The sequence below is a fragment of the Physeter macrocephalus genome, chromosome 16, assembly GCF_002837175.3.
Source record: "Physeter macrocephalus isolate SW-GA chromosome 16, ASM283717v5, whole genome shotgun sequence".
Classification (NCBI taxonomy): domain Eukaryota; kingdom Metazoa; phylum Chordata; class Mammalia; order Artiodactyla; family Physeteridae; genus Physeter; species Physeter macrocephalus.
Genome location: NC_041229.1, coordinates 23,353,155 through 23,368,797, shown reverse-complemented (window position 1 = coordinate 23,368,797; position 15,643 = coordinate 23,353,155). Strand labels below are relative to the sequence as shown.

General features: G+C 37.9%; 1 protein-coding gene across 1 annotated transcript in view; it reads left to right on the top strand.

Annotated features, from left to right (window-relative positions):
- The window catches only part of DDX10 (DEAD-box helicase 10), a 300,441-nt gene that overhangs the window by 186,161 nt on the left and 98,637 nt on the right, over window positions 1-15,643 (top strand). The window contains exon 16 of the mRNA XM_024117374.3: window positions 7,656-7,712. Coding sequence (XP_023973142.1) covers window positions 7,656-7,712 — 57 coding nt within the window. The remainder of the gene's footprint in view (window positions 1-7,655; window positions 7,713-15,643) is intronic.

The following is a 15,643-nucleotide window of genomic DNA, read 5'->3' as shown; positions in this document are numbered from 1 at the left end:
TCTTCTTTTCCGATTTGGATTCCTTTTATTTCTTTTTCTTCTCTGATTGCTGTGGCTAGAACTTCCAAAACTATGTTGAATAAGTGGTGAGAGTGGGCAGCCATGTCTTGTTCCTGATCTTAGTGGAAATGGTTTCAGTTTTTCACCATTGAGGACGATGTTGGCTGCGGACTCTCAACCACTGTGCCACCAGAGAAGCCCTCTTGGTATTTTTTGATTTCCTGTTTGATTTTTTCAGTGATCACTTCGTTATTAAGTAGTGTATTGTTTAGCCTCCATGTGTTCGTATGTTTTACAGATCTTTTTCTGTAATTGATATCTAGTCTCATAGCATTGTGGTCGGAAAAGATAGGATTTCAATTTTCTTAATTTTACCAAGGCTAGATTGATGATCTGTCCATTGGTGTAAGTGAGGTGTTAATGTCCACCACTATTATTGTGTTACTGTCGATTTCCTCATTTAGAGCTGTTAGCAGTTGCCTTATGTATTGAGGTGCTCCTATGTTGGGTGCATAAATATTTACAATTGTTATATCTTCTTCATGGATTGATCCCTTGATCATTATGTAGTGTCCTTCTTTGTCTCTTGTAATAGTCTTTATTTTAAAGTCTATTTTGTCTGATATGAGAATTGCTACTCCACCTTTCTTCTAATTTCCATTTGCACGGAATATCTTTTTCCATCCCTCACTTTCAGTTTGTATGTGTCCCTAGGTCTGAAGTGGGTCTCTTGTAGACAGCATATATATGGGTCTTGTTTTTGTATGCATTCAGTCAGTCTGTGTCTTTTGGTGTGAGCATTTAATCCATTTACATTTAACGTAATTATTGATAAGTATGTTCCTATTACCATTTACTTAATTGTTTCGAGTTTGTTCTTTTAGGTCTTTTCCTTCTCTTGTGTTTCTTGCCTAGGAAAGTTCCTTTAACATTTGTTGTAAAGCTGGTTTGGTGGTGCTGAACTCTCTCAGCTTTTGCTTGTCTGTAAAGGTTTTAATTTCTCCATCAAATCTGAATGAGATCCTTGCTGGGTAGAGTAATCTTGGTTGTAGGTTTTTCTCCTTCATCACTTTAAATATGTCCTTCCACTCCCTTCTGGCTTGCAGAGTTTCTGCTGAAAGATCAGCTGTTAACCTTATGGGGATTCCCTTGTGTGTTATTTGTTGTTTTTCCCTAGCTACTTTTAATATGTTTTTTTGTATTTAATTTTTGATAGTTTGATTAATATGTGTCTTGGCTGTTTCTCCTTGGATTTATCCTGTGTGACTCTGTTTTTCCTGGACTTGATTAACTATTTCCTTTCCCATATTAGGGAATTTTTCAACTATAATCTCTTCAAGTATTTTCTCAGTCCCGTTCTTTTTCTCTTCTTGTTCTGGGACCCCTATAATTCGAATTTTGGTGCGTTTAATATTGTCCCAGAGGCCTCTGAGACTGTCCTCAGTTCTTTTCATTCTTTTTTCTTTATTCTGCTCTGCAGTAGTTATTTCCACGATTTTATCTTGTCACTTATCCATTCTTCTGCCTCAGTTATTCTGCTATTGATCACATCTAGAGTATTTTTAATTTCATTTATTGTGTTGCTCATTGTTGCTTGTTTCCTCATTAATTCTTCTAGGTCCTTGTTAAATGTTTCTTGCATTTTGTCTATTCTATTTCCAAGTTTTTGGATCATCTTTACTGTCATTATTCTGAATTCTTTTTCAGGTAGACTGCCTGGTTCCTCTTCATTTGTTAGATCTGGTGGGTTTTTACCTTGCTCCTTCTTCTGCTGTGTGTTTTTCTGTCTTTTCATTTTGCTTATCTTACTGTGTTTGGGGTCTCCTTTTCACAGGCTGCAGGTTCGTACTTCCCGTTGTTTTTGGCATCTGTCCCCAGTGGCTAAGGTTGGTTCAGTGGGTTGAGTAGGTTTCCTGGTTGAGAGGACTCTTGCCTGTGCTCTGGTGGATGAAGCTGGATCTTGTCTTTCTGGTGGGCAGGTCCACGTCTGATGGTGTGTTTTGGGGTGTCTGTAGCCTTATTATGATTTTAGGCAGCCTCTCTGCTAATGGATGGGGCTGTAGTCCTTTCTTGCTAGTTGTTGGGCATAGGGTGTCCAGCACTGTAGCTTGCTGGTCATTGAGTGAAGCTGGGTCTTGGTGTTGAGATGGAGATCTCTGGGAGATTTTCGCCGTTTGATATTTCGTGGAGCTGGGAGCTCTCTTGTGGTCCAGTGTCCTGAAGTTGGTTCTCCCACCTCATAGACACAGCCCTGACGCCTGGCTGGAGCACCAAGAGCTTTTAATCCACACGGTTCAGAATAAAAGGGAGAAAAAACAGAAAGGAAAGAAAGAAAGGAAGGAAGGAAGAGAGGAGGAAGGGACGAAGGAAAGGAGGAAAGAAAGAAAGAAGATAAAATAAAGTAGAATAAAATAAAGTTATTAAAATAAAAAATAATTATTAAGAAGAAAAATTTTAAAAAGTAAAAAACAAACAAAAAAACCCCGGAATGGTCAGAACCCTAGGACAAATGGTGAAAGCAAAGCTATACAGACAAAATCTCACATAGCAGCACACACATATACAGTCACAAAAAGAGAAAAAGGGGAAAATAATAATATATCTTGCTCCCAAAGTCCACCTCCTCAACTTGGGATGATTCACTGTCTATTCAGGTATTCCACAGATACAGGGCACTTCAAGTTGATTGTGGAGATTTAATCTGCTGCTTCTGTGGCTTCTGGGAGAGACCTCCCCCTCTTCTCTTTGTTTGCACAGCTCCTGGGGTTCAGCTTTGGACTTGTCCCCACCTCTGCGTGTAGGTTACCCAAGGGCGTCTGCTCCTCGCTCAGACAGGACCGGGTTAAAGGAGCAGCTGATTCGGGGGCTGTGGCTCACTCAGGCTGGGGGGTGGGGTATGGATATGGGGCGAGCCTGCAGCGGCAGAGGCCAGCGTGACGTTGCCCCAGCCTGAGGCGCGCCGTGCGTTCTCCCGGGGAAGCCGTCCCTGGATCTCGGGACCCTGGCAGTGGCGGGCTGCACAGGCTCCCGGGACAGGAGGTGTGGAGAGTGACCGGTGCTCGCACACAGGCTTCTTGGTGGCGGCAGCAGCAGCCTTAGCGTCTCATGCCCGTCTCTGGTGTCCGCGCTGATAGCCGCGGCTCGCGCCCTTTCTGGAGCTCCTTTACGCGGTGCGCTTAAACCCCTCTCCTCGCGCACCAGGAAACAAAGAGGGAAGAAAAAGTCTCTTGTCTCTTCGGCAGCTCTGCTCCCGTCTCTGGAGCTCCTTTAAGAGGCGCACTTAATCCCCTCTCCTCGCACACCTGGAAACAAAGAGGCAAGAAAAAGTCTCTTGTCTCTTCAGCAGCTCCGCGCCGTTCTCTGGAGCTTCTTCAAGGGCCGCATTTAATCCCCTCTCCTCGCGCCCCAGGAAGCAGAGGGAAGAAAAGGTCTTTTGCCTCTTCGGCAGCTCCAGACTTCTCCCGGACTCCATCCCGGCTAGCCATGGTGCACCAACCCCTTCAGGCTGTGTTCGCGCTGCCAGTCCTCTCCCTTTGATCCAACCTAAGCCAGAGCCTCAGATCCCAGCCCCCGCCCGCCCCGGCGGGTGAGCAGAGAAGCCTCTCGGGCTGGTGAGTGCTGGTCGGCACCGATCCTCTGTGCGGGAATCTCTCCGCTTTGCCCTCCGCACCCTGTTACTGCACTCTCTTCCGTGGCTCTGAAGCTTCCCCCCTCTGCCACCCGCAGTCTCCACCCACGAAGGGGCTTCTAGTGTGTGGGAACCTTTCCTCCTTCACAGCTCCCTCCCACTGGTGCAGGTTCCGTCCCTATTCTTTTGTCTCTGTTTATTCTTTTTTCTTTTGCCCTACCCAGGTACATGGGGAGTTTCTTGCCTTTTGGAATGTCTGCCAGTGTTCAGTGGGTGTTCTATAGGAGCAGTTCCACGTGTAGATGTATTTCTGATGTATCTGTGGGGAGGAAGGTGATCTCCACGTCATACTCTTCCACCATCTTCTCTAGCCCTCCCATAAAATAACTTTTGGTACCAATCCTAAAAAATGAAATAGGAAAAGAAAGGATTTAAAGCATTTAAACCACCTAAAATTAAGTGTGTTTGGGGGCTGAGGAACCTTGGTTACTGAATCTAATAAAATTCAATTATATTTTTCCCCTAGTCATTGTAATTCAACCTTTTATTTCTATGTCTTGTCATTTATAGCATCTATGATTCACATACTCTTCTTTTAAGAAGAGAATCCTTTTCCTACCTTAGCAAAAGAAGAAATTGTACTTTCTTCCCTATATCCATTTCCCAAATTTTCGATTACCATAATTCTATTTCCTTTTCTCCTCTGTTTAAAGACTAATGTTCACTCTTTCCTCTTTTCAGATAGAGTGCTAATATAGCTTTTTAAGATAAGAAAGAGAAGTTTTCTAATTTTCTTTTTGTTTCACCCAATATTGAAAGTTTGTTCTTTTTATTATACTTCATTTTCATGTCCTGGTCATGTTCATTTCATATTTTACAGATTTGAATATCCCTCATCCACCTCAGACTTGTGGCAGAAATCTTAAAAGGAAAAATTATTCTACTTGCATGCACATGTGAACTCTGATAGCCAATTTAAATTTTGAAATTTAAAATATTCTTCATTGACTATAATGAGTCAATACTGGTGTTCAATAGTAGTAGAAATTTGTTAATATTTTTTTTCTGCTCTGATTAAAGTGGCTAGATGAAAAGCCCCAAAAGAGAGATTGCGTTTACTTGTTTAGAGAGAGTTTGTCTGATGTGAGCATATCGAGGTTATTCTTTGGAACTTTGAAGTGCCATTTTCAGATGCTCTAGTGTGTTGGGGGAAGGCCAGTTACTGAATAAATACAACAACAATTTGTGTGACTGTGAAATGTGGTTAATTATCTGTTTTTTCTGGACAGGAAACAGGCAAAAGTTAATTAAATAATGTACATAAAATGCTATCAGGAAAAAAATGCTCTCAGGATGAAAGACCCATTCGGTAACCAATCATTATTAATAATAAAAGGAAATGCAACATTTGGCTGTAACATGTTGTTAAGATAAAAACTATTCATCTAACAAAGCTGCATAAACTTTCTCATGGAGGAGAGAAGAGGTATAGACGTGTGCTGGAGTTGAGGGAGTTGGGGGTGTTGACTCCATAGACCCAATTTTAGTCTCAGCTCTATCACACTGGCTGTGTGATGTGACATCAGGAAAGTTACTTCATCACTTTGATCTTCAATTTTTTCATCTATAAGATGGGAATGATAATACCTCAAAAGTTTTGTTACATAGAATTAAAAATATATGTAAAATGCTTAGCACACTGCTGATCCTTAATAATTCAGTGCTTCTACCATTAGTAAGAAAATAAGAATAGCAATAATGTGCTAATGAACAGATACATATGTATAAAAGTACAGTTTTATCACTCTCTAGTTATTTGACATTTTATGTAGCTGTAGTTTTAAAATTAGTTTAAGCAGTGCAACACTCAAAAGTTTCTGTGATCTTTGTAGACTAACATAAAATACCATTCTGCTTAATTTTACTTTCCATACCTGAAAACTTTGTGTGGAAAATGAAACTACATTGTGTATGTGTGAGAGAGATAAAAGAGAAAATTACAAATACATTCATCCACAAACTAAAGCCACCTCTCAAACTAAGCATAATTATGGTCAGTGGTTTAAAATTTTTTTCTTTAATATTATTTTGCTACTTTCATTTATTTTGTAGTCTGCTAATACTCATAGAGAATCAGTAATTGGTGCCAACTTTTGTGAAAAATTTGGGTGCAGATGTTTACAAACTGCCATCCATTAACTTTTTCCCCCTCCCACAAATGAGGACACACTGACATTATTTCACTTTAGTGGCAGAACAACTCTCATAAGCTCATTAGAGAACCAATTCATGTATAGTGTCTTAATAACTATTGCATTCATTGTCTGCTTGGTAAAATAATAGTAAGTTTTTTTTTTCTGTTATTAAAGTCATACCTGTTAAATTCTCCAAATCCTGACTTTTAATTTTTTTTAGAATGTATCCAAAAAAGGCACTAGACTTGGCATACGGAGACCCATGTTTGAGATCAGTCTCTCACTTACTAAGCTCTTTGACAATGAAAAGAATGTGTTTGACAATACATTCTTAGTTTTGATTTCTTCATCTTTCCTTTTCTGCTGACCTTGATCCTGGAACTTCCAAATAACCTTTGAATGTTTCTCTGTATAAATTGCACATTGTTTAAGTTTTACGTGCCCTTTTCGTTTTTACATGCCCTTCCTTTATTTGGAAGTTTTACGTGCCCTTTTGGAAGTTTTACGTGCCCTTCCTTTATTGGGAAGTTTTATGTGCCCTTTTTACGTGCCCTTCCTTTATTTGGAAGTCAAAGTAATCCATTTTCTCCAAAACTAGTGTAGAAAAAGAATAATAATCACATAAAAGAATAATTTAACATTATGCATCATTCAGGGGTATGACACATGAACAGTTGCCATTTGAATTTGAATTTTTGTTAGTTTCACTTAGAATTTAGCTTTCCTGCTGTGCAATCTGAAGCTATAAAAACTGAATCTATAAGTTCTCTGGACTCCCCATCTCTTTGCATTAATTAGTACTTAACTCCCTTTGAAACTTTTAACATTTATGTTCTCACTTTATTGAAAAGAAGTCTGTAAACCTAGATAGGGTGTATAGTGTGGATTGTAGCAGTTTCTTGCCCTTCTCAAAGCTGTGAGCAACAGAGCAGCCTCAGGTCTGTCTCTAGAGTATGTATTAGAATTGGTTCTTCAATCTGGAGAAAGCTATGTATGAAGCATAGTGATAATGATAGATTGTCCAGACTGAAAAAAATTGTTAATTCTCATGTTAGTGGATATTTAATGTAAGAGTGAATCATGGTCACAGTTTCATATTACTTCATGAAAGAATTATTTGCTGTTTATTCACTTTTTACATTGATCTAGTAGTTAATTAAATTTAAAATAGTTAGCTATGAATTCTGGATTGAGACTAGCCTCTATATTGTTTTACCACTTTATTTTTTGAAGAGGAAAAGAGGTGTTTTATTTAAAACAAAAGTTTTTTCAACTTTAGCTTCATTTTGTTGTTTTGAATTTTATTAATATACATATTTATTTTTCTTATTTTGAAAACATTAGTGCTGCATTTTCTGCCTGTTTTATGATCATTGGAAAACTAATGGGGAAATTATAAAACAATTCAGTAAAATAAGGTGCTTATAAGAATAATCTTCCATTGTTTTTGTTTTGAGAAAAATATTGCCACTTTTCTAAGAACCCCAAGGATGAGGATTTCATATCCTTTATAAATTTCCTCTTTTAGAGGAAAAGAGAAATAATCATTACTGCATTTCTTCCTTTTTATTTTAATAACCAACACTGTGAACCAGTCATATGTCAGACATTGTGCTAATAAGCATTTATGTTATTTTATATAGTTCTTATACCAATTTTATGAAATGTGTGCTCCTGTTATCTCCATGTTTAGATGAGAAAATGAGAGGTAGCGAATAAGTTGCCCAAAACTGCACAGCTAGTAAATGGTTGAACTGTAATTTGATTCCAGATCTGTTTGACCCATACTTAATGATTATGAAAACTTACTAATTTTCCCCCTCTTCCTGTAGGAGAAAAGACTGAAAGAAAGGGAAGCCAGAAGAGAAGCCAGTAAGAAACAAGCAAAGGTAAGGGTTTATATTTTAATGAGAAGAATGTTTGTAACATTGAATGGAATTTAAATACTCTTCTTTTCCAGATGCAGTTTATATTTATTTATACATCATGTCATTTGAATTGGATTTAAGTCCGTGTATGTGTGTCATTTGCTTTCTCATATTCGTTTGTTTCCTCTGTGGTGCAGGATGAAAAATACATAAGGTAATTTGTTTGTTGGGCTTTGTCCTCCTACCCTCACCATCTTTTTCCATTATGTTTTGTGTGTATTAAGTATAGGAGATGGTTGACTCTGTGGGCCAGGCCTGATAGGATTTTATTCTGTGTCATCTTCAGACTAGAGAGATAGCTTATGTGAACCCAACTTGCTAATAGATAACCCTGAAAGTATTTGTTGCTTCAACTCCTAGAACCTAGGGGAAAGCACTCTGTATCTCCCACCTTCATTGTATTCTGTAAACAAAAATTTTCAGCAAGTGTATATGTACAGTTTCTTTCAAATAGGTGTTCAATTGTAAACACCATCATCCATGTGCAGCTAAAATTTTTATCTGGTGTGTTTGACACCAAGGAAGGTTCAGCTTCTGCATTCTGAAGACATTTAGTAGAAATGATTTTCTAAAACCAGGGCACAGAAATGTATGTCATTTCTCATGCTGTATCTCATTGTGCTATGCCTGACTAGCCATCATTTCTTCTTAGCAGTTAGCAAAGATCTGACTTCCTTGAGTAAAGCCGTAATGTTCTTTGTCATTTTTTTCCATGCTGACCATAGCACTTAGAGAGTAAGTCAGAGATGATAACTCATGCTATAGTTCTGAAGTGGGAAGCAATTACTCTTCAGTGTAAGATGAAAAGACTGCTTATATTCAGTATTAAATATCACTTTGTCTTCAAAGGTGCCCTAAAAGGAGAGCTACAGTGTGTGCAGCCTAACTGCTAAATCAGGTGGTGGATTCTGCATTTGCTTTTAAAATGCAGATGTGAACTGTCATGGCATGGAAATGAGATCTCAGGGACTACAGTGGGAAAAATTTAAATTTAAGAAGGAAATCTTAACTTTAATGAAAGCAGTTGTTATTTATGAATATTGTATGTTCAGCATAAAAATAAATCATTTTATTTTACTCAGAAGCTCTCATTTCTTTCTGCACATGAAATTATAAAATGAAAGATATCAATACAGTCTGGAGCCAAAAGAAGACCCTGTATTTCCTTTGTGTGTATTTGTTCATATTTGTGTATATTACTAAATCTGGTTTATTTTTTATACTTGTTGATACTGTATGCTTCATCTTTTGTAGTGGTTTAAGCTGTAAGAAAGAAATTGCTCTCACCCTTGAGCCTGCCTCTTGTGCCTCTTATTTCCCTATGAGTTGCTGTATGTATTTGGTTCTGATACTGTGCCAGCTGGGAAATGAAAAGCCGTAAAGGCCGTCAGAGTTAGGTTTTGCCACTGGGGTAGACCTCTAAAGTGAACTCCTCAAGCCAAGCCCATCCCTCCACTCCACACCCCTTCCCCTGTTTGTCATGTGTGTTTTGTTTCCTGTTGTCTAAGAAAGGAGGAGGACTTCCTTGTCAAGAGGTTGTCTCATTTCTGTATAAGTGCTAAGGACTGTACTGGGAACAAAGAAAAGAACAGCTGACATGGCTTTGCTGCTCAGCCAGGATCTTTCAGTAGACAGAGGCGGTGCTTTAGTATTGCTCTGAATAGTCGAGCTGCCTCCATTTCACAGCTGTGTGTGAGTGCTCAGAGACAGCAGCCCGATTTTTTTTTTTTAATTAACTTTTTTTGGAGTATAGTTGCTTTACAATGTTGTGTTAGTTTCTACCGTACAGCAAAATGAATCAGCTATAGATATACACACATTCCCTCTTTTTTGGATTTCCTCTTATAAGAGTGATATTAGCAGAGAGATGAGAGAATGGGTTGTATCCAGGACTCGAATATTCCTCAGCACACCAAGGACTGACAACAGTGACAGATTCAGGCTGACTCATGGAGGCCAAGGAATTAGCTTGGGCTAACCTTTTTGCACCCAGCTTCTTTTCAAATGAAAGTGACAGAAGATGGAGGCTCTTACAGCTTTTCAGGTGCCCCTTTGGAAACAGACCCAGAAGATGTTGGAGGGACTCTGTAAAGAGGTGATGGCCCAGAGTTCTGTGATAGCTAAAAAGAAATATATGAGATGAATTATCAGGTTTTCCAATTGTTTGTGTGTGTATGCACACGCACGCTTTAAATTATGGATATGTCTTAGTTTTAGAGTAAACTTTGTCTTCTCTTTAATATGTCTAAACATAGTCATTGTGTGACTTGAGGCTGTTGCCTTCTGAGGCCTTCTGGTCAGCTTCAATCCAGAGCATCCTTCAGTCTCTGAACCTATATCTAAAAGATACCTTAGTGGTGAAAGAAAGTGGTGTTTGCAGGCTTACTATAGCACCGGCGGTGTTTTCTTACCCATTTATACCTATTTCAAGAAATCAATGCATAGAAACTGGAAGTGTGAGAAAGGGAGACTCACAGAACAGTTTTCTACCTTGTTTTGTGCTTCATTTAGCAAACATCATGTTATAGGAGGAGGAACATAGAAGACACAGAGTATTGCTTTAAAAATTGGAAAAATGTGTTAGAATAAAAGTTGATAGTATTATCTTTATTTCCCCGAAAAGAGAAGGTTTAAAGATATTGTGAGTTCTCAATTTTATAAATGATGCTTGGTGGTTATCTCTTCCCAATACACAGTAAGTATTCCTAAGAAAAATTGCTTTGAAGTTGGAGTGCAGTAAAATAAAGTAAAATAAAGTTGGAATGGACCTCTCAGAAAGCTGATGCAACTTTTTGTTGAAAGATAGATCTAAGATCGGCCTAGAATATGTTATGTGCAGTGTCAGGAGTTGGAGAGAAATATGAAGTTGAAACTCCTAAGAAAGTTTTCAGGGTACCCAATGTCTAGTGATTTGAGAGACACCAAAGACCTCTGTCTTTGGGTATCAAAACTTTCCTTAGCATTGCAATATTTGAACTGCTAAAGAATATTTGACTTTTACCTTAGCTAATGGGATGTTGTGTATTCTTACAAGTTAGAAATTTTAATCTGAGATCTGAAAAAGTAGTTGTAGCAATGATGAATAGACCACATTGCTTTTTGGATTCAGGGAGGTTACATAATCCTAGAAAATACAGCTTTACCTCATTATCCAGCTAGATTTCCTCATGTTAACTTTGATGGTCTCAAGTGTTTGTACCAACCTCTGGTGGCTGGAAGGATTTTACAGAAACGTAAAGAAATAAAGTATGTGGTTGATAAAACTGAACACTGAGTGTGAAGGAGCAAAGAGTGGGAAACAGCTCAGAGGCACTTAAACACCGGAAAGTTAAGCATTGCTTGGACTTTATATTATAGATGATGCTTATAGTTTTTATTTTTTAGGCGTGGGGGAAATTATATGAAAATAATTAAAATGATGTATGTTTTGAGGTTGATGTTATGTAGCCACTGTAAATTTTAACTTGATTTTCTCTTTCTGTTTTCCTTTATTGCTTTTTAAAATTTTAGTGACTCTGGGGCACTTTATTAATGTACTTAATGAATAGTAGTCTTAGGAGATAGTTTTAGGTAAAGTGGTTTTGGTTAGTTCTTTCACGATAGGAGTAGAAGAAGTTGTATAATTTTAGAACTTGAATATACCTGAGAGATGGTCTGGAGGTGTTTCCTAAAACTGGTTTATAATATCTTTTTCTCTGGCTAGCAATAGTTTCATAAAGCAAAGCTAAATTTATTTATTTAGATATTATGTTCTTTCGAAATCTTTTTGAACTTTTCCTGGTCCATGAAATGTAAGAATGGAAACATCCACTCATCTATTCCAGCAGTTTTAAATAGTGCATTGAGTAGCCTAGGGAGTAGCCTAGGGGTTCTGCAGAGGTATACCCCCCCCATTCCCCCAGGATACAGGAGGGTTATTTGGGCAGGACTCCAGGCTCCCATTTTGTCTTCAATAAGAGTAGCCCCCTTTTTTTCTCTATGTATACTGAAGCTTCCAGGGAAACTTTTGTTTGAAATAATGGTTCTACTTAAATACATACATCCATTCATACTTGTTATTTTTAAAGTACCCAAATAAATTAAAGCTAAAAGCAAGTAAATGACTTAACATCATCACTGGCTTCTCTGATGGCAGAACCGCTGTGTGTACTCAGGCTCCCTGAATCTTCATTTCCTGTTATTCTTATTGCACCATGCAGTTTCTGTATGTTACTTTTTACCTCTTTTATTTCTATTTTTTTTCTTTAAAAAACAACCCTGATCTATGGTACATAGGCTAACAACTATTCATAGAAAATTACTAATAGCAAATGTCTTGAGTAAGGAGAGAACGCCACACTAGACTGGAAAGCAGTCTGTGTCTCGATTGCTGGGAGACCCCTTGATCTGACCCAAAATATGTAACAAAAAGTATGTCTTACTACAGGCTTATCTGCTAAAGGATTATCTCTCCTTGTAGAGCTACAAATAGACATTGATAAATGTTGGTAATGGTCATTCACAACTTTTTAGGTCTTCAGCCTTTGCATTTATTCCCTTTTGGCAGTGCTTTATTGACTGACACCAAACTAGTATTTTTTAATTTGTGGGGAAATACCTCCTTATTCCATATATTTCATATAAACCTTCTATCTCCCCCCACGACCACCTTTTTTCTTTTTTGGCATTTTATAACATTGAAATATTTAACTGGTCTCTTCCTTTGTTCTTAGTATGTTTAGGATTTCAAGGGCTCTAGAGGATTGTTTATTTAAAACCAAACTGCTTTTGATAAAATCAAAAACAAGATAATGGAAACTAAGTTTGTTTATAGTCCCAATTCCCAGTGAAAGCAAAAGTGCTCCCTGGAAGTAAATTGCTCTCCCATTTGAAGGGTCCGATCTCTTCCAGGGTACCCTTTGCTGCACTGATAGAATCACTTATTCAGTGGTGTCCTAAACGAAGTCATTCAGTTTCTCTAAGCAAACTATTCAAATAATACCTTATTTTAGTGCTATATTAGGACCCATTAAGCTGTCCTTCTACTTCTTAAATAAACAACATTGAGTCTTTTAGAAGGCCTGCTTTTTCCCTTTAATATCTACTTGAGTTAGCAATGAAAACCCAAGTAGCTTTTATTGTAATTCTAGTGTTGGTTTGGTTGCTTGGAGATTAATGTAGTGGTTTTTGAATTATTTTCCCTCTCTTTCTTTCTTTGATGATAATGAAGAAGGGGATTACTAGGTTCCAACTTTTAACCATCTTGGGTTATTTGAGAGGTAATTCCAGTGTTCACTGTAAGAGAATTGTCCTTTTCTAGTCATGAAGATTTAAAAGTTAACTGTGGGAGAAGGAACAGTTCTGGTCATGCATATCATCCAGATGGTGAATACATGCTGTTCTTTTAAGACTCAGTTTATGAGTCTTTTATGAAGATTTTTTCCAACCCTCTCAGATATAATGGACTCCTGCTTTTGCAGCTCTTACTGCAGCCTCCTTTATGAAGCATCTGGTAGTTTATAGCACTTATTTGGACACGTGTCTATTTTTCCTACTCAGCTCTTAAGTCTTGTTGTTTGTATTCCCTATCACAGTGCTTGGTTCATCATAAGCACTTAGTAAATATTTGAATGAATGAGGGTGTGAATGAGTGACTTAAAGGGATACAGAGCACAGACTGTAAAATTCTTTATAGTGGTAAAATATATAATAAAATTTACTATTTTAACCATTTTTATGTGTACCGTTTGGCAGCATTAATTACATTCACATTGCTGTGAACAACTGCCACTGTCCATTTCCAGAACACTCTCATCATCCTGGACTGAAATTCTGTGCCCCTTAAACAGCAACTCTCCATTCCCACCTCTTCCAAGAGTATAAACTTTTAAAGAGGAAAGTCATATTCCTAATCATTCTTTAACAGGTGAGAAAGTGGAGGCCTTTGATGAATAGGTGATTCTTCCAGTGTCTTACAGTTAATTAATAGCAAAATAGGGCTAGACCCCAGGTCTCTGAGTGATCTGTGTGTGCTTTTCGTCCTGCTTTAAACCCTGTCTATAACAATACAGGAAATACCAAAGAGCACTGAAAGTAGTTTAGAGTTTTGTTAGAGATTTATTTTATTTAAGGTGTCGCATTTTAAAATATAATAAAATGACGTTATTAATACTACTCTCAGTCACAATCTCAACACTTATTAAGGACTGTAACCCAAGTAACATTGAAAGTTTCCATAGCATCAATGTTAAACTTACCAAAAGATTTAAAAAACAGTATCCGTTTTTTTTTCCTCCAGAATAAATAGGAATTGTAATAATGACATTAGTTTGGAGTATAACTGGTCAGTGTAAAGCATGATAGTAACTAGTAGCTGCTATCATTCATTGCCTACTCTGTTACAAATACTGTAATTAAAGGCTTCACATACATTATTTCTTTAATCCTCATAAACAGTGCTATGAGGTAACTGGTATTATCACCATTTCCAAGATGAGGAAAGATTTTGCAACTTCTGCAAGATCACAGAGCTAAGGATATGGCAAGCCCAGACTCAAATCTACTTTACTGAACTCTTTTTTTTTTTTTTTAATATTTATTTATTTATTTTGGCTGCACCGGGTCTTAGTTGTGACATGTGGGATCTTCGTTGCAGCATGTGAACTCTTAGTTGTGGCATGTATGCGGGATCTAGTTCCCCGACCAGGGATTGAGCCTGGGCCCCCTGCATTGGGAGCGTGAAGTCTTACCCACTGGACCATGAGGGAAGTCCCTACTTTACTGGAATCTAAAAGAGCCTTGACCCTTAAGCATAAGGCCATACTGTCCCCTCATTTCCAAGGCAGTCAAGAGTATTCACATTTGAGAGCCCTAAAAGCTAAAAGAGAAGTTGCAAGTAAATACTTTCTTCTCCTGAAATTGCCCTTCTTATCCACAGTTAGTTCCCTGTTATAGTGGTTACTTAAAGAAACAGAACAGATAGTTGCATAACCGTTGGCGGATATAGAGTATTGTTAATTTCCTGCTAGTTTCTATAAAACCTCACTGTAATCCCAGTAGTCAAGTTTTTTCTTATGAATGAAATATTATGAAACAATTTACCATTATTTCCAGCCCATAGAGATCAGTTAAAATTGTCACATTCTCTTATATTTACTTTTACACAAACTTTCCCTCTGCCTAGAATGTCCTATCTTCATTAATTCTTCCTCCTAGCACCAATTCCTTTTTGAAGCCTTTCCTGCCTTCTTCAGGAGTTTTAGGCATTTTTCTTTTCTGCTCTACTCTACTTTTTGGGCATTATTCTGTCATGATACTCAGTGATTGTCTCTCTTATCTCTAGACTGTAAACTCCTTTTGAGCAGCAACTGAGATTTTTCATAGCTGGCACATAGTAAATGCTCGTAAATATTTATTGAACACATCAATGAAATGCAGGTATATTTATTCTTAAAGTTAACATTTACATGTTAATGCTTTGTCAGTTACAGGCTCCTTGAAATCCAGCAACTGGGCCCATGGAACACAGTGGAGTTGCATCATATGCATTTAAATTTCAGCCAAACTGTGAATGTACCCAGCATACCTAGGCTCACCAAGTTGATGCTCCTCTCCTCCCCCATCTTGTTTATTCAACACAATTTCAAACAAACCCATTAACTTACATTAAGGTTATAGATGCTTAATATTAAAACAGAATGTAGTACACTCTTAGGCAGTCAGGATCCCTTTTTTTTTTAATTACTTTATTATTTATTTATTTATTTATTTATTTATTTTTTGCGATACGCGGGCCTCTCACTGTTGTGGCCTCTCCCGTTGCGGAGCACAGGCTCTGGACGCGCAGGCTCAGCGGCCGTGGCTCACGGGCCCAGCCGCTCCGCGGCATGTGGGATCTTCCCGGACCGGGGCAC